Genomic DNA, 18695 nt, shown 5'->3' on the forward strand with positions numbered 1-18695 from the left:
TTCCCTCAGAAACCATGGAGTCAGGAAAAAGTAGCACATTTTCCAAGTGCTGAAAGAAAAGAACTTCACCCCAGAATTCCATTTCTCATGAAAACATCCTTCTGGGTGTTTGGTCACCCAGACCAAAAAGAAGGAAGATGAGATAAACAGTCTCCATGAAGGGAAACAGAGAGAACTTGTGGCCAGGAGACCTGTACTCAAAGAACATCCAGAAGGTATTCTTCGATGAATCAGAAATGGTTGGAAACGTGGAGCAACTGAAAGAGCATTCCACGAGTAAAAAAGACATTCTCTATCTTTCTAAACCATGTCGGAAGGTTGAAGCGGTTTTGCTAATGGACCACACTGTGTGAGGTGTTACCAGAGGGAAGCAGGACGCACAGTCACAGGAACGCTCGGTACTGGCTGTGCAGCTCCTTGTCAGTCTTAATCCACTTCGAAATAGAAAGTATTTTTTTAAAGACTTTATTTATTTATTTGACAGACAGAGATCACAAGTAGGCAGAGAAGCAGGAGGAGGGGTGGGGGAGGGGGCGGAGCAGGCTCCCTGCTGAGCAGAGAGCTGATTCCAGGACTCTGGGATCCTGACCTGAGCTGAAGGCAGAGGCTTTAACCCACTGAGCCACCCAGGAGCCCCCAAAACAGAAAGTATTATGGAAAAAGTGGCTTGTACACATATTTCATATTGGTGCTCCAAAGAAGAGCTAAATTCATGAGATTATTCTTCAGCCAAGATGATCTATTTTAGAATCACGGATGTTCTTCAATCTCTAACCCTCCTTCCTTAGCTGAGTGATAAACCTTACAAACCCAAGGAGTTTCTTTGAGCAGAAACGGGGGAGAGCCCTGAGCTCCTACTCTCTCTCCCTCTCAGAGGCATGATTTCCTTAGAACTGCTGGATGCTTAGATCCTGCTGTGGTCAAACCATACCACACTGTTAGAGAAAGGCTCTGGTCTGTTCTTTTCTTGTTCTATACACCCAATACCATCTCTTTAGCTCTCCGGGCCTCAGCCCACTTATTTTAAAGGTGTGTGATGGGAGACGGGGGAGAGAATGAACAGGTCTTTGGTCTCAGGGTGGGAAGGCACCAAAAGGACCATGTGATGCACTGGCCTACAGGTTCTCCTTTCTAGTTTCCTCCTCTTGCCTCCACTGAGAGTGGACTTAAGGCTGCCCTTCCAGACAGTGTTGAGCGGCCAGGAGCATACAGACCACAGACGCTGCACAGACACCTGAGGACAAGTGATTCCTGGTCTTCTCCTCTCCGTGTTTTGTAGGGATGCAACAAGGCTCGGCTTTGACTCTACATTCATTATCTTTTTTCTTTTTAAATTTAAATCCAATTTTGTTAACATATAGTATATTATTAGTTTCAGGGGAAGAACTCAGTGATTCATCAGTTGCATAGAACACTCAGTGCTCATTCCATCAAATGCCTTCCTTAATGTCCATCACCCACTTATCCCATTCCCTCCCCGCCTCCCCTCCAGCAAACCAATTGTTTCCTAGAGTTAAGAGTCTCTTATGGGTCTCTGAATTCAGCCAAATTCTTTGGAGGGCTGCCATCACCCTTACTGGCAATCCTGGCCACCATCTGCCTGAATCAGCAATACAAGAAAGGATCTGTCGATATCGGAACATTTGCTCTCACATATTTCAAGTACTCAGGACTTTATTTTTTTTTATTTATTTTTTTTTAAGATTTTATTTATTTATCTGAGAGGCAGAGATCACAAGTAGGCAGAGAGGCAGGCACAGAGAGAGGAGGAAGCAGGCTCCCCACCGAGCAGAGAGCCCGATGCGGGGCCCGATCCCAGGACCCTGAGATCATGACCTGAGCCGAAGGCAGAGGCTTTAACCCACTGAGCCACCCAGGCGCCCCATACTCAGGACTTTATGATGTGAAAATCTCCTTCTGTGTTTCACTGGTTGAAATTATGTCAGTTTTAGTATAAAGATATTTTATTATTACAAATATAAAATATAGTCATAATTAATAATTGTGAGAGCTATTAATGTTCTGAACTGTAACAATTAAGGCCTTTCAAATAGTTAATCAAGTGGGTATGTAAGCTGACAATTACTACTAATATCAAGAGTCATCAGGATGACTTGGGGAAGAGAATTTGTGAGCTGACAGATATATTTATAAATTTCTTTATATTTATATATTTACTAATGTATACATTGATTAATCGTAGGCTCCATGCCCAGTGTGGAGCCCAGTGCAGGCCCTGAACCCCCCAACCCTGATATCAAGACCTGAGCTGAGATCAAGAGTCAGGCACTTAACCAACTGAGCCACCCAGGTGCCCCAGCTGACAGATATTTATAAACACTTTTTCTTTTAAAGGCCAGAGCAAGAGATTGATATCGTAATTCTACCTGGAAACAACCCGAATGCCCTACCATTGGTGAACTGGTGAGCCAGTCACAGAATGGATACCGTTCAGCAATAAAAACCAACATGCTGTTGATAAATACAGTGCGGACGACTCTCAAAACACATTAGGGAAGTCAAAGAAGCCAGACGCAAAGGCGTCACCCCACCTAATGACATTTAGGATATTCGGGACAAGAGGAAACTATGAGAGGAAGGCAGATTAGCACTTGGTAGGGACCGGGGGAAGGGAAGGGGATGACTTCCAAGAGGCTCAGGGGAACTTTCTGGGGTGATGGAAATGTTCTGCATGTTGACTATGGTGATGGTTCCATGACTGTGTGTGCTTATCAAAATTCACAGAACTGTATACCCAAAAAGGTGACTTTTTTTGTATGTAAATTATACCTTACTTAGTAAACCTGGCCCCCAATAAAGAATTTACACCATAATTCTAATATTTGAAAAATTATTTGATATACTAGTTTTCATAATATTAAACAAAGAAATCCTTTAAGAATTGTATTAATTTTATTTGATTCCATTCAGGCTATGAGTCTTAAAGAAAACACATTTCTATTTGAGAATTCTTTTGTATCTTGGAGAAGGGTGAACTTAGGCAGAATGCCCACTTCACCACCTGCACATTTTATGAGGGGGAAAAAAACCCTTTAAGATCATGTACAATAACGGCAGTAGTTCATTTTTGAAGCAAAGAATATAGAGTACAAAAAAGAGAAAAACTTAAGGAAAGGGACTTCTCCTTCACTAGCCTCGGTTAGTGCTGTGACCTCAAATACCCTGACCGCAGGTGGATCTAGCAGGAGGGAATGCTAAGAAAGTACTCAGATTTTCAGAAACTACCTAAGAAAAACTAACAGCATTATAATCATTGATTTTTAAAATAAAGTTTCAGATTCACTGATAAATTTCCAGAGGTCTTCCACAAGCACTCATTTTAACACTCTGCCATCCGGCCCAACATGCTGTGGGCCACTATGGTAGTTGCCCGAGCTGGGGGTCCATCCACGAGGGGGGTGAGTGCTGGGGCTGAGGGTGGGGTGGCCTTCTTACCTTGTATCAGAGGAAGGTAAAGGTGGTATTGATCAAGTTCTCCACTGAAGACGGCAAAAGCCTGGCGCTTTAGCAGCATGGCTTTCTGCTCAAAACTCGAGAACAGTTTTAAAGAACTGCTCTGCATGTCTAGAATAAATACAGCCGATACGTTCCATTTAGTGAGAAAACCGCAATCAGAGGTAAGTGACAGGACATTCATAATCGTGTCATTTCTATCCTTTCTGGTGAAAAATCATGGTCCTAAGTAATCATCATCTTGTGGTTATTACTGACATATTTATTAGGAAACATAAATACTTCTTGAAGGACATTTAACAATAGAGCATTAGAAGAGGATATGAGGGACAGACAATTACTCCTAATCAATTATGGTAAACCTATCACTACTTTCAAAAGTATACCCCTGTGGTAAAGCTGTAGGGAAAGGTTGTTGGGGCCTTTGGTCAATGCTCTGGAACCGGGAGGCTCATTCGTGAGTCCTGACACATTAGGCACATTACATTACAGTTTGCAGCTTAGACGGCATCGCTGAAGATCCGAGGGAAGTCCTGAGCTATGTGGTAAAAGCGGATTATGAGGGGATCAGACTTTTAAAAGTGTGATTTATGTGCAAGTAACATGCAACTTACTCATTAGATCTTTAAACATTGTTTTCTCGTGAGTCAGAAGATGGTCAATAATGGACTTCCAACTGGATATTAAAAAAAGCAAAGTTAATTAAGTATGTAAGGGATGACAGTCTGATTAGAGGCATCAAGAAAAGAACATGCCCCTTTGAGATCTATTAAAACCTGTTTCCTGAAAAGAAGTTAGTGAAAGGAATAGGTTTTAATACAAGGGAAAGCTGAGCAAAAGCTCTTCATTTATAAACTTAATGACACAGGCGATGAATAACAAAGGAAAGAAAGAATAATTCCCAGCTTATGGTAAAAGAGAAACAGTTTTTTCAAGAGTTGCCCTTGTGCTGATGGAAAGCAGGAGTAGTGATATCAAATACGACTGATTTTCCAAGTGGGCTCCCCAGAAGAGCAACAGGCTTTCAAGGTGAAAGCCACAGGACTGCGAGGAGTTGGGGGTGGGAGGCAACAGAGCAAACTCTGACCGGTCGCTACCTGCCATCAAGGCTATTGATAAAGACGTGAACGTGACGGGGGAGAGCCACTGTGTGGTTCTGTTGACCTTCCAGGAAAGGGCGCAGGGAGTTCACCTCACATCTGTATTTCAGCAGCTACGCCTGGCTGGCTGCACAGTCTCAGTGACAACTCGTGAAGCGTATGCTGAGACGTGGGATAAGGACAGCACGGTGTCACCAGCAGGCTCTGTCATCTTAGCGCTGGGGTACTCTGTGACCCCCAGATGGAGCAGTACTAGGCCAGGGGACACTGGAACCCTGGATTGTGCACTCTGGGGATAACGTGCTCTCGTAACCGAAATCCTTTTGATAAAAAATGCACCTCTGTATTTTTAAAGCACCCAGCCCCCCTGCCATGAACGCAGTTAACACGCGAGCTTGTGACAGGGCCGTCCTAGGATCTGGGCTGATGCTAACTGCTCCCATTTCAAGTAGGAGAATTATGTCAACCAAAACATTTTCTCCACTGGAGGATTTGCAGCAGCCCTTTGTCAGAACAGTGTCTCTTACTGTGCACAGCAAGTGTCCATCTGGAAGAAAGCAGGGTCCAAGAATAACTCCAGGACTTCTTTCTTCCAGGCTCGCTTGGTATAGGCGTAGCCGCTCAGAGAGCTCAGCAGCTGAGCGCCGGCCCGGAAGCTGGGAGTGTTGTAGGCACTGAACACGGGTGGGGAGGGAAAAGGCTCAAGGTCAAAGAGTGTGCAAAGAAAGCCGCCTGGTGCCTTTCCCATACCCGATTTTGCTCCCTACGAGCAGGACACCAGGGAGATGACATTACCTGTGATTGCGTAAGTAAGGAAACACGTAATAAAGCAAGCGGGAGATCAAGGGCACTGCTTTCTCCTTCTCGTCACTTCGATAAACCATGTCCAGGAGAGATGCCAGGACCTACCGGAGCAGGATCACAAGGAAACAGAAACCTTCTGAGGCCAGCGACAGTAAGAATTAGTCCTTGAGGGGCACATAACCTAACAAGACAACTCCCTGGGGCAGCTTGAGGCTGGGAGAGCTCCGGAGGTCAGCCAGGAGGGGCGGCCAGTACTCGCTGGCCCAAGACTGGAGGGCCTGCGCCAAGCTCCGGGCCGGCCGTCACACCATTGAGGGAGGGCAAGTCAGGTGTGCACTGACCTCTGCCAGGAGAGACAGGGCCTGCACGCTGTACACCGACGGGGCAGACGTGGACACCATTGCTGAAGCAGCTGCGGTGGCATCTGCTGACAGAAAGATGTATTTGTGCTTCAATCATGGCGGATGGGCCACCATTTCTGCCCCTGAGACATCTCACAGATGTGAGCGATGCACCCCAGCCTTGCATACTGAGGATGCACATAAGTATCCCTTAGGGGTTCCTTTCTGTTGACATGTTCAACTTCAGGAAGAACCTGGGTATTGAGATCATATAAATCAGCGCTGACTCACTTGTCCTCCTCCCCATCCCTCTTCTCAGCATTGTTCTCAGAATGTCCACATCCCCTTGGATGATCCATCTTACCCTCTGGGCCTCTGACCCCCGACCTCCTCTCTTTCAATAATCTGTTACTCTGGGCCAGCGTGGTCACCCACTATCATCATCACACCCGTGGCCTCACCAATTTCCCAAATCTCCACTTCCAGCCTCCCTCTCTGACCACATCTTGCCTTTCCCGAACCCTTGCACAGACCTCCAACCCTTTGGCCTGGCACTCTGACCACCCACCAACACCTCCGGGTCTGCCCTTCTCGCCTGCCCACCTATACCCGTGGTCTCACATCTACCTGGCAAACATCCTGGGCTCTTTTGCTGCTCTCTCCCTCTGAGGAACTCATCTGGAAAAATGCAAAGCTGGCTAAACCCACAGATCAGCCTGTGGAGTTTCTGTGTAGTTGAACGCTCCGGAGAAAACCAAACAACGATGGAATAGATCTCACTTTCCTTCATGACCGTGAATCTCAAAAAGGACCTGATGCTACCACAGAGTCCTACCAGCCGTGCCCCGGCGGTGTGCTGGCTTTCCTACTCTGCTGCATCATTCTTGCAGGCCTTTCCTCAATAACCATCAACACTCTTCCCTTCTCAGCTGATAACCGCACCTATTTCACTGAGACAATTAATGGAGACAAATGGGAACTCCCTCAGTTTGGCCACATCTCTATGTTCTCTGCGCTGTCTCCTGTTTTGATGCACATGCTCCTGGCTCCTATGGAAGAATAGTAATTCCATTTCTGACATCAAGCCTGGCCCCATGGCCATCGAGGGCTTTGCTTTCGAACTGTCCTTTCTCTCTTTGGTATTTATTTTTCCCTCTCTGCTGCACAATCTGTCACATACAAATATGCTCTGGTATACTCCAATTTAAAAACAAGAAAATAAGGGCTATTCTTTGGCCATTAGTTCTACTCGGTTATTGTCCTATTGACAAGTGAGCTTCAAGGAGTTTTCTGCATTCACGGCCTCCTCCTCCTCTTCTCCTAGCCTCCTCTCCCCCCGCTCCAGTGTTCCCACCCTCGTTGTTCCCAACCTCCATGTCGTCAAGCCCAGTGGGTCTCTGTCGGACCTTCCCCTATTTCTCAGCAGCCTTCCACTGTGTTACTCCTCCCTCCTTCTGAAAGCACCCTCCTCTCATGTTTCATGACTCTGTTCTCTCTTGGTTTCTCTCCTACCCCAGTGACCACTTAAGCATCGTTTCTGGCTCCTTCTCTTTTTTTCTGACATCTCAAATGTAATGCTTGCAAAACCAAGCTCAGTTCCTGTTCCAGAATGTTCTTATTTTGGTCTTCTCCCCCTCGATAAATTGCGTAAGCTAAAAACCAAAGTCATCCTTGATTGCCTTTTTCGTTAACCACCACATGCAGCCCATCAGCAAATTCTGCTGACTCTGCATCTAAATCAGTCCACCTTTCCATCACCCCTGCCTCCGAGCCAGCGCTGTCTCACCCACACTACTGTGAAGTCCTGCTAACCGGCCTTCCCTTTTCCGCTCACTTGATACAGCCCTTACTGCTCATAGCGGCCAAACTGTTGTTTTCTAAAGATGGAGGAAGAGCCCGTCACTGCTTGAAACACATTTAATGGCTTCCACAGCGAGTGGGACGAAATCTAAGCTCCTGACCAGGCTCCCCTTAAGCCCCACAACCCTCAGCTCCCACTCAGGCCCCTGCTCAGTAAGCGCCAGCCAGGCTGGTCTCCTGCTTTCTGGCCCACACCCCACTGCCAGGACTTGCCACCCCTCTGAGCAGTGCCCTCCAGGTCTTTGTGCAGCTGTCCCCTAACTTCTCGCTTCTCGGAGCAACTGTCACCTCCTTGAGGACACACTCTGTAACATCTCCCTGCTCCCAGATGCTCCTTGTAATTGGACTCTTACTGTCCTTACACTAAGAACCACCTGAAATTCCCAGGGTCATTTACTTCTTCTTTTGATCTTTAAAAAGCTTTCATTTTGAAAGAACTTCAGATTTTCAAAAGAGTTGAAAGGTCCCTTTGTTAATGTGCTTTTTGCTTATCCTCTTCCGTGCTGCCCGTGTGCCCAGTGCTGAAGGGCCCGCACGCGGGACACACCACCCGCGGACTCAGAGTGAGAAGCCGCACACCGGGGGCGCGCACACAAACTTTAAATGGGGACAAACACATTATTTGAAGCCTCACTTTGTTTCATGCTTTCTATGGCCCATATGCATACACGTAATTTGTTTAAGTAAAACAAGGGCATGACCTAAACACTCAGGGTTTTTGGTCCTCTATCATTAGCTAATTAGGTTTTAAAGAGAAGCTCCAAAATCACCTCCAGCTTTGGAATTCTCTGATTTCTTTAAACAAAAATAAGGTAATTTCACTCTAGCATTATCTCGAGGTCAAATGAAATCATTGTGCAAAAGCCCGGCCCAGTGACCGTGGTCCGAGTAGTCGGTCCAGCCGCTCTGGTGGAGCAGAAATGACCCCGGGGGAGTGAGCCCAGCAGCGGCAAGAGCCCCCTCCCTGAACCACAGCTCTAAACACAGCCACAGCCTGAGAAAGCCTCACCGCTGCTTCATGTCGGCCAACGACAGGGCACCACTTGTAGCAGCTTCATTACACTATCAAGGGTCATTATTTTTCGTACGCAAACCACTAAACTCGTTACCAAGCCAATATGGCAGAAGTAGCGGCCGGTGGACCACAGTCTGCCGAGAATGCCATCCTTCCTCCTCTTGGGGAGAGAAGCCCCTTCCGGCGGGCACTCGTTTCTCGAGGCTCCCATGCACCAGCCCTTCCCTATCCTCCTCCAGGTCAGCCATGTGGCCCGAGATGAACCACCCGGGGTCTCCGCACGAGACCTGGCTCACCTGAGCCAACTGCCTGATTCCTGCTATGCCTAGAACCAGACACCGACGCAGGGCTTTTCACTTATAGGAGCCAAAGTGTTTTTGTTCTTTTGTTTCTATTATTTCTGCTACCTGTGAGAGAAAAGAGCCCTGACTTCTTGACTCTTTTTTGGCAAAGATCATAGATGTAGCTTTGAGCTGTTGCTGTAACTGTTGCTAATGACAATGAAAGACCCAGTAAAATATCACAGGACAGCTTTTGAACATTGCCTTTGTGGTGGGTACTGTACTATGTAGTTCCTATTGAGAACTTAAATGTAATTTTTTGCCCTTGTGTTCATAAAACTAAGAGCAAACTGGTTTACTCGTTTGGCGTAATCTATACTGGGACTGAGCACATGCTCCTGTCCCCTGGTTAAATAATACCGAGAACTAGCAAAAACAGTTACTTTCTCCAAAATACACTTAATCCTGAAAGAACCACTGAAAACTGACTAAAACAGTTTATGTATCGAAACAGGCAGCGTGCTCGTCAAGATGCACTTCAGGACTCTCACCCTGTGCTGTGCCCACCCATCCAAAACTCTGCCCAATCCCGACCAGTTCCCCACCCTAAAAGATCTGCAACAAAGGACTCGGCCAAGGCCCTGCCACCCTACAAAGGTCCTCCTTGAACTTCCCCAATGAGACGCTACTATGACCCTGCCAAGTCTGTGTCTCCCTGCAGTAGATCTGATCGCCTACGGTCTGCTTCATCGGCAGATCTGTCCAGTGGTCTTCAGGGCACTGGCGATGAACCACCTCCATGGCCGCATTTAAGGCAGACTCCTCTGGAGCACCTGGTTGATCACGGCCAGAGTAGACAGCGGAATCTCCCTCCTCTCAGTGTCTCCTGGCTGCTCTCCTCGGAAGCTGTAACTGAGAGCAAGGCTGGGGTGTGCCGAGCCCATGTGACCTCCACTAGAAAAATCTTCACATACCCGGCAGTGACGAGGCACAAGGATCATTGAGAGGCATGGGCGTGTTAGTCATAAAGAAAAGACACAATCTAATGACTCTAACCGCCTGACGACAGTTCGTTGGTTTACTGAATTTTCTTTCCACAGTTCCACGAAAAGAAAAACATACATTTCCATATTTTTTATACCCCACAGATTTCTTTCACCTAATCTGTGTAGATTATCCTGGGAAGCTACTTTCTTGGATTCTGATCTAGGCTCAGGGAGGGCTGCCATGGCAGCATACGTCACTGGGGGCTCTATCAGTGGAATCCTATTGTTTATTACACACAAATTATGTTGTAAACAGTAAAAACAAACTGTCGGCTTTTTTTTTTTTTTTTTTTTTAAAGTAGGTTCAGTGCCCAGCATGGATCCCAGTGCAGGGCTTGAACTCGTAACCCCGAGATCAAGACCTGAACTGGATCGAGAGTCAGATGCTTAACCATGCGAGCCACCCAGGTACCCCCAGACTGTTTTACTTTTAAGGAAAAACCAGACCCCCTTGCAGTAACTGGCAGCTGGCATTGTCTTCTGACCGTCTCTGTACCTACCACACAAATCTTCCTCAGCATCAGATTCTTCTAGAGAGATCTGAGGCTGGGCCTTCACTTCCAGGTTTCTGCTTAGCCAGCTGGTTTGTTCCAAGGAAGAGCCAGCAATGCTCCCTACGGCTTCTAGGATTTTTTGAGTGACTTCCTGAGAGTAATGGAGAGAAAGAGGAAAGGAGGTTAGCTCAGAATCTAAGAACGCCTACAAGAGCACCAACCAGTAGAAACACAGCCTTCCACTGTGTTGGTCGCGACTAGAACCACACAGATAACATGCAGTTTCCCCGGAACCACATTAAAAATCAGGAGAAACAAGCTCCTAATGTCCAACTTCACACGTCCAAAATACGATCGACTCGTAATCAAAGTAAAAATTAATGAGATTCACACTTATTTTTTGCACGAGGCCTTTGAGATCTGATGCCTGTTTCATACTATGGCACATTCAGTTCAGACAGGCCCCATTCCCCGTGCTTAACAGCCACATGTGACTACCAGCTTCCACACTGGCCACTGCGGGCGCACCGCAGAGAAACGGGAAGTCATGCCGCGCACTGCACCTAGGACTTTCGTTTTCTGGTTTCTCGAGGACCACGGGTTCTTGCTAGAATTGCATCTTTCAGTAACGTACAAGAAACACAAAGAAGAAAAAGAAATGGACTCGAGGAAGGCGAAGTGACGAGTGATCCATGTCAGGAGCACAATCCGCAGAGAAGCGAGTCCCGTGGCTGTGACAGGGAGAGAAATGCTGAGCCCCTTCCTCAAGCCAGCATCACCAAGTGTCACCAGCGGAGACTGGCCTCAGGTCCTGAACATCTGAGAATCGAACCACCCTGACTTCCGCTGTGCTGTGTTTAGGCATGAGGCAAGAGCATGCCCGCCGGCCTGTGGCCGGCAGGGGCGCACTTGAGGGAACAACCTTGTCCTGAGCTTGGGCAGAGGTGTGGTGTGGCTGACCGTGGCGAAAAGAGCAGGAAATGGGACCGAGAGCTCAGAGGAGGTCCCACTTCCCATGCAGTGAGTGATGGGGAAGGGCAGGCCCCGCCTCGAAGCAGGGGTGAGGAGCTGGCATCAGGAGGTTGAGCACTGCGGTACAGAAGCGGCCACAAACGAGCAGGGGCGAGGTGCACCAGCCGTACCAGCTGTGCTAACACCGCGGCCAAAGCTATGCCCAGAATGGACTGAAGGGAGGGGTGTGCTGTGGGCAACGGGCCACAAAGCGGGGCCTTGAGTGGGGAGTTTGGGAAGTGCCGTCCAGGCACTGGTCACACAGCATCCGGGCTTTAATGATGCTTCCGTCGTGACAACTGGAGGCCAAAGGAGACCCTGAGTTTCCTAATGACGACCGACTGTGCTTCAGACAGTGCTCCAGTGGTTCAGCAGTGGGAACTGGACAAACCATTCACCAATGCCCGGGATCGTAAGGATTCGCAGAATTATTGCCAGAGCATAAAACTGATACACGTCCCAGCTGAAATTGAAGCCTTGGCTCCAAAAATCCCTGAATCACTGATTCTCATGGTTGCACAATAGTGACTTCCTCAATCCATCACTCTATTTATTTGTTGCCTTTCTACTCTAAGATTTCCCTTCTCCTAGGGTGAGTTTCACTTTGATTTTTCAGGATTTTTGAGATTTCCTACAAGTATATAGTACTTTAATAAGGGGGGAAAGCAATGTTTGCAGGGAAGGCATCAGTCTGGGAGGAGTTATTAATGTAACGCTGCCGGGGCGGCTCTGGCCGCATCCGGTACCCTGAGGAGTGGGGGCACCCTGTCATCCCACAGGGGACTGCTCAGGTCTGACATGAGAACTCAGGCAGGTGACTCTGGCCGGAGTCTGTGGAGCCCTCTGAAGACAGTAACAGCGGAAGCCAGCTGTGAGGACAAATGCGCATCTAAGAACGATTCTGCCCAGTGTTGCCGATCCACAGGCACGTCCTCTAAAGGTGGACAGCGCTCCCGGAACGGGCACGTCTCCTGGACTTCTCACACACAGACCTGCAGGTCCTTCTGGTCCTTCTTGCTTTCCAGGTTGGGAGTTCTCGTCACAAAATCGTTCAGCATGCTGTTGAGAGACAACCAGCTTCAGACTAAGAATGCTGCAGAAACGAGGGATGTCCTGGCAGAAACACACGGTAACATGAATGCTGGGTCCCAATACCTGAGAAGCAGAAAGTATCCAGGGGGAGCTAGGTTCAACTGTACGGATTCCTTCAACACACCCAGCAATGAAGGGAAGTTCTCTTGCAAGGCTGTGACTGGGAGCCTATTTAAAAAAAAAAAAAAAGAAAAAAAGAAAAGGAAAAACAACAACAAAAAAGAAACAGGAAAAAATACCCAACTGTGAACAAGTCAAAACACGTATTACAAGCACATTTTAGGTCTGGGCAGTTGTAAAACAGAGGTAAGATGGAGTATCTGACTGACCTGTTTGTTCTTTTTTAGATTAAAATATGCACAGACGAAATTTGTGTACTTGGGCAAGAACCCGGAGTGTGGAGACCAGAAATCCTGCTGCTGACAGGTCAGATGCTCCTGGTTTCCTGTCTATCAAATAAAGGCCTTGAACCAGAGGGCTGTCTGATCCCTTGGGCCTGTCCAGCTTGAGTATCTGGCCTCCCCAGTACTGCTGGTACTAGTCGGCCCCCAGGTCCCAAGGTCACCCATCAGGAAGCTCATCTTCAGCAGCTGTCACAGGGAGCCCACACTGAACATGCTGCAGCTCAGCCGCAGCCCGAGGTCCCTGGGTTCAAGGCCTGGTGCCTGACGTACTGCCTTGGGAGTAACCTCGGCAGTGCCTCCTCTGCAAGGGGAGGGTAAAATCCTAACCTGCTGCTGTCTGGCAGCTCACGTATCACGCAGACCGCTGTGGCAGACACTCGTTAGCCTGACGACGCATGGCAGCTACCACCAGGAAAGACGTGACTGGCTTCTCTATAAATCCCAGAGGAAGGAACTCGAATGATGCTTGGGTGAAGCATCAACAGCTGGTCTGAACGGCACCCCAGGCCCGGGAACTCCTGCGATTCTGACCCCCCTTGATCGAGCCTCCTGCAACCTTAGGATGTGGTGAGTTCGAACCATGGAATGGGAACTGTGTTAACCAAGAAGCTCGTATCTGGTCGTCGGGCTGCCCAACTGCGTAACTCCTGCCACACATATGAGGACTGGGTGGCGTCCTTGAGAGGAGGGGCTCTACCCCCACTTCCCCCTTGTTACTGCAACAGAGATGGCCCCACACAGTGGAGGGGCTGCGAGCTGTACCCGGATGTGCCCATGTAAGACCCGAGCAGCCCGGGAAGCTTTGTTTTCCACCTGTGGGAAATCCAAAAGCGCTAGTGAGCTCGGGACACCCAGGCAGAAGCCCCGGGAAAACACTGAGGACAGCACCCAGAAGAACCATTTCTCCTTTTGCTAAAGGAAGTCTTTAACACGTTTAACACTGAACATAAAATGTTTGACCTACAGCACCTGGATTTTATAAAGTCAGATTAGGTCTTTATAAGGAAGGAAAAGTAAGATCATCAGGGTGTTCTCACACCTCAGGAGGAAATTAAGACCCTGTCAAGACATTTTCTGAACTAAGGCTCTCCAGCTGTCAGCAAGTACCATCAACGTTCCATTTAGAACCACTGCGACGGTATATATCATTGAGACGTGTTTGGGAAGGGCTGTGTTACCTTTGGACGAAAGCGTAGCAAAACTGCAACACGGGGATATCCACAAGGGGTGCTTTCTGAAAATAAAAAGTGAAACCAATGACTCCAAGTTGGTAGGAAATGAGGTTAAAAAAAAAAAAAAAGAATTACAATACAAAACGAAATTGAGTCTATATCCTCACCAAGCAAAGGTTTTTAAGCCAGAGCCTTTCAAATTCAGTAACACGTGGGAATGCATCCCCCAGGTGTAACAGAACAAAGCTATGAGGCCCCGAAGCATTACTGACCTTCCTAGCAGACTTCCAGGGCGAGCCCACAGCAGGCTTTTAACAAGTATTCAGGGAAAGTTTGGTGTAATAACTGAACGTCCCTGAACAAAAAGTGGTGGCCGATGCTGACCCTCACTAGTGCGTGCAACCAGCTACAGACAAGAGACGGTAACAAAATTCTAATTCTTAGCTCAGGGAATTTCCTCACACTCCGGCCAGACAGCTTCCCTGAATCCCAAGTGGCTGCAACTGCTTAGAAACTGGTTTTGAAAACACATTTCCCCCCTCCTTGCTTATAAGAAGTTATCTGTAGAGGTTACGGAAGTTGAACTAATTAAACTAACTACACAATGTAATTCTGTTCCTTGAACAGCCAAAAACCAGCCAGTCAGGCTAACTGAATTTAAATAAAACAAATAAACAAATAAAAAACCCCACCAGCCAGATGAGACCTAGTTTTTTGTTTGCAGAGGCTCCTCCTGGAGGCCAGCCTGCTCTGGGGCTGCAGCCAGCACAACGCCCATAGGAAGGCACCACTAGCGCACAGGGTCACTGTCCTGACACTTGTAGCTTGCTCAGGGTTATAAACACAAAGTCACTGTGGATCTGACGGCCCCTCATCCCCGCTCCTCTCTTCGGGGTTGATTAATATTTATGTACAAGAGTGAAAGGTAACAAGACTACTCGGCAATCGTGGGAGGCCCAACAAAGGCCACGGATGTCTCCCACATGCACTGCACATCTGATTCCTTGTTCCATCACCTGGCTGCACGGCTGGCCTATCCTCTTTCCTCAACAAGGACACAGCTAACTGGGGGCAGAAATAGTTTCACTACTTAGGATTCCTTACCACCGAAGCACAAAGCTGATTTTCAATTTTGGAACAAAGGAAGGGGACCAGGGCCCTGAGCGCAACTGACTCTTTGGAAGCCATGACAGGCCTGCCACGCACGGACGTTTCTGCAGAGGCTCCTGGTGCCATGTGCCAGGGCCCCTTTCGGAGGCGGCGCCCAAGGGAAGAGTGCTACCCTAAGACAGGTGAAGCTATAAAAACGGCTCAAGAAATTCTCGGACAGTTTTCTCACTTACAGGTGAGATGAGGATGAAAAGATGGCTGATTCCCAGGTTCAGCTTTTCTTTGCCATCCCCAGTGTGATGACCTTAACATCAGAGCTGTATTCCTTTTACTCATTATAAAAACTTTTTATCGTGGTAAAATATATATACATGGGGCTCAGATGGTTGAGCATCCAACCCTTGATTTTGGCTCAGGTCATGATCTCAGGGTCCTGGGATCGGGCCCTGCGTCAGGAGGGAGTCTGCTTGAGTTCTCCCTCTCCCTCTGCCCCGACCCCACTCGCACTCTCTCCAAAATAAATAAATCCTTAAAATATACCTAAAATTTGCCATTTTAACCATTTTTCAGTGTCCATTTCGGTGGCGCTAACATTCACATCATTGTGCAACCATCGCCACACCATGCACCTCCAGAACTTCATGTTCCCCAAAGGAAACTGTCCCCATTAGACAGGAACTCCTGTTCCCTCTCCTCCTGCCTCTGGCAACCACCTCGCTCCCTTCTGTAGAAAGTATGTATGCAACAGACTACTCCCAAGACCGCAGGTACATGGAATCACGTTTTTGTGACTGGCCTCACTTGGCATGTCCTCAGGGTTCACGCACCGTTACAGCAGGTGTCAGAATTAACTTCCTTTTTAAGGCTGAATGATATTCCACTGCACGGATAGATCTCATTCATTTATCCAATCATTCATCAATGGATACTTGGGTTGATTCTACCTTTTTACTATTTTGAGTAATTCTACTATAAGCACTGGTGTACAAATACCTGTTTGAGTAAAACTCTGTTTTTAAATAATCATCTTGGGGCACCTGGGTGGCTCAGTGGGTTAAAGCCGCTGCCTTCGGCTCAGATCATGATCCCAGGGTCCTGGGATCGAGCCCCACATCGGGCTCTCTGCTCAGCGGGGAGCCTGCTTCCCTTCCTTTCTCTCTGCCTGCCTCTCTGCCTACTTGTGATCTGTCTGTCAAATAAATAAATAAAATCTTTAAAAAATATAGATCTATATAAATAAATAAATAAATAATCATCTTGTCCATTCCGCCAGTTTTCATTTAGGGAATTATTTCTTATTTTTTTCCTAACAATTTTATTTTTTAATTTTTTTTTCATTTTTTATTCTATTTTATTTATTTTTAAAGATTTTATTTATTTATGTGACAGAGAGAGAGAGAGAGAGAGAGACAGTGAGAGAGAGAACACAAGTAGGGGGAGCAGCAGAGGGAGAGGGAAATGCAAGCGCCCCATAGAGCAAGGAGCCCAATGTGGGGCTTGATCCCAGGACCCTGGGATTATGACCTGAGTCAAAGGCAGACACTTAACCGCTGAGCCATCCAGGCACCCCTATTTATTTTTAAAAAGATTTTATTTATTTAAGAGTGTGTGCACGTAGTGGTGTACATGAGTAGGGAGGAGGGGCAGGTGGAGAGGGAGAAGCAGGGTCCCTGCTGTGTAGGGAGCTGGACGTGTGGCTTAATCCCAGAACCCTGAGATCATGACCTGAGCCAAAGGCAACTGCTTAACCCAGGCGTCCCTTTCCTGATAATTTTAAATCATGTGACAGGAGGCAATTATTTCAAAGTCAAAATAAATCCCTGGTTTCTATCAAATTAAGAATAGCTTCTACACTTTCAACAAGGCACCCTGCTTTGGTAAATACAAAAAGCTCTGGGGTGCCAGGCTGTCTCAGTCAGTGGAGCGTGTGATTCCTGATCTTGGAGTCATGAGTTCGAGCCCCACATTGGGTATAGAGATAATTTAAGAATAAAATCTATTAAAAAAAAAAAAAAAGCTCTAAGGGCATAAAAACACGCTAAACCACAAAGTCCTCTCTGTTTCAAAACCACCGCACATGACTGGCAAAGGCCTCAAGGCAGCAAGGACTCTCTTGGCTGCTGTGTAGAAGTGGAGCAGCACAACTCTGGGCGCTTCACGGTTCCATTCTGGTGCCCTTTACCCAGCACTGATGCCACCGCGGCCACACGAAGCTCTTCCTTCTCAGAATGCCTCGAAGGAGTCCTGTCCCCGGACCTGTACTTTTCACTTTTACATAAAAATTATGCAAACTATTAACCTGCCCTTTGACAAAAATGTTCCTCTTCTCTCTGAACTCTGGTCAGGGCTCTCTTCTCGACTAGGCCTGTGGGGAATAGGGCTTTCAGCAGGACTGACTCTATGCCCTAAGCTGAACGAACAGTGCTGTGGTTTCTAGCAGCTCAGGGTGGGGCTCCTCATGATAACCACTGCCCCTTAAAATGCCTGCCCAAGAGAGCTCAAGGCTGCCAAAACAATCTGCCATTTGTTGAGTCAACACGGGATAGGATCTTGACCTCCCTTCTCAGAGCACTTATTAAGAAAAGCATAATTATAAATCCTTCTTTTAAGAGGTACATGCATCTCCTACAATAGAAAATGTCTTTCTCAAGGACCTGGGAGACATCCTCGGAAATACTGCCACTGAAAGAGAAAGGGCCCCTGTGTCCCAGGCTCCTGGAGTGTAGGAGCCTGCCTGCCACGAGCACCAGTCAGCAAACCCGGATGACCACTCACAAGGAGCAAGTCCTCTCCCCCACCTTCTTGGAATTTTCCACTCCCTGACTTTGTTGGAGGCCCTGCTTGTTCACTCTTCGTGCTCCCCCATTTTCCAGCTCAAGTGCCCTGCCGCCCCTGCACAAGCCAGAACAGAGGTCAGCTCCCCCGCAGTATAGGAGCTACTGAACAAAGTCAGTCTCTGCCACCTCTAGCAGTATCTGGCTCTGCTTCCCCAGGATGCCTTTTAGGCTGCAGGTACTTGGTAAGAACCCATTCCTGGGCAGGGCGTGTCGCAGCCGGGGTGCACAGACGAAAGATGGGCCCGCCTCCTGCGGCAACCACCTTCAAACAGGTGCGCCGAAGCCCATTAGGCACACCTCATGGGGTCTCCCCCAAGCCCAGCAGAACACCTCCGTGCCCCTGCCCCAGGAAATCCAAGTTGCTCCTTCGACCACTGCTTCCCTTCCAAACAGTTATAAGACGCGGAGACAGGAGGGTGCTGCGCATCCATCCGGAAGATCCCCAGGCTTCCCACCTCATCCCCTCGGATTTGCGGCGGCCTCTTCACCACCTCCTTCGCCAGGTGCAACACCGTGTCTGTCTGCAGGGTGCTGAGCGCACAGACCAGGTCGACAAGGGTCAGCTGGGATGCACTTGCCACTGGGACAATCTGCCAAGGCAAAAAAATAGCCCCTTAAAGGTCACAGAGAGAAAACAAAAATAGGAATGGTGCA

General features: G+C 47.9%; 1 protein-coding gene across 6 annotated transcripts in view; it reads right to left on the reverse strand.

Moving 5' to 3' along the window:
• DOP1B (DOP1 leucine zipper like protein B) overlaps positions 1 to 18695 on the reverse strand; it is a 107123-nt gene that overhangs the window by 9480 nt on the left and 78948 nt on the right. For 4 of the 6 annotated variants that reach the window (XR_007125663.1, XM_047720135.1, XM_047720125.1 and 1 more), the window contains exons 23-33: positions 18497 to 18631; positions 14101 to 14156; positions 12582 to 12686; positions 12419 to 12485; positions 10422 to 10566; positions 6347 to 6397; positions 5720 to 5802; positions 5370 to 5479; positions 5102 to 5248; positions 4089 to 4150; positions 3457 to 3585 (exon numbers count right to left, since the gene is read on the reverse strand). Coding sequence is in view for 5 of the 6 variants with exons in the window: in XM_047720135.1 (XP_047576091.1) it covers positions 3457 to 3585; positions 4089 to 4150; positions 5102 to 5248; positions 5370 to 5479; positions 5720 to 5802; positions 6347 to 6397; positions 10422 to 10566; positions 12419 to 12485; positions 12582 to 12686; positions 14101 to 14156; positions 18497 to 18631 (1090 nt within the window). In the remaining variant the exon portion in view is untranslated. Of the gene's footprint in view, positions 1 to 3456; positions 3586 to 4088; positions 4151 to 5101; positions 5249 to 5369; positions 5480 to 5719; positions 5806 to 6346; positions 6398 to 10421; positions 10567 to 12418; positions 12486 to 12581; positions 12687 to 14100; positions 14157 to 18496; positions 18632 to 18695 lie in introns of all 6 variants that reach the window. The other 2 variants (XM_047720152.1, XM_047720142.1) reach the window with 2 other exon arrangements.

This window comes from Lutra lutra, chromosome 1 (assembly GCF_902655055.1).
Source record: "Lutra lutra chromosome 1, mLutLut1.2, whole genome shotgun sequence".
Classification (NCBI taxonomy): Eukaryota; Metazoa; Chordata; class Mammalia; order Carnivora; family Mustelidae; genus Lutra; species Lutra lutra.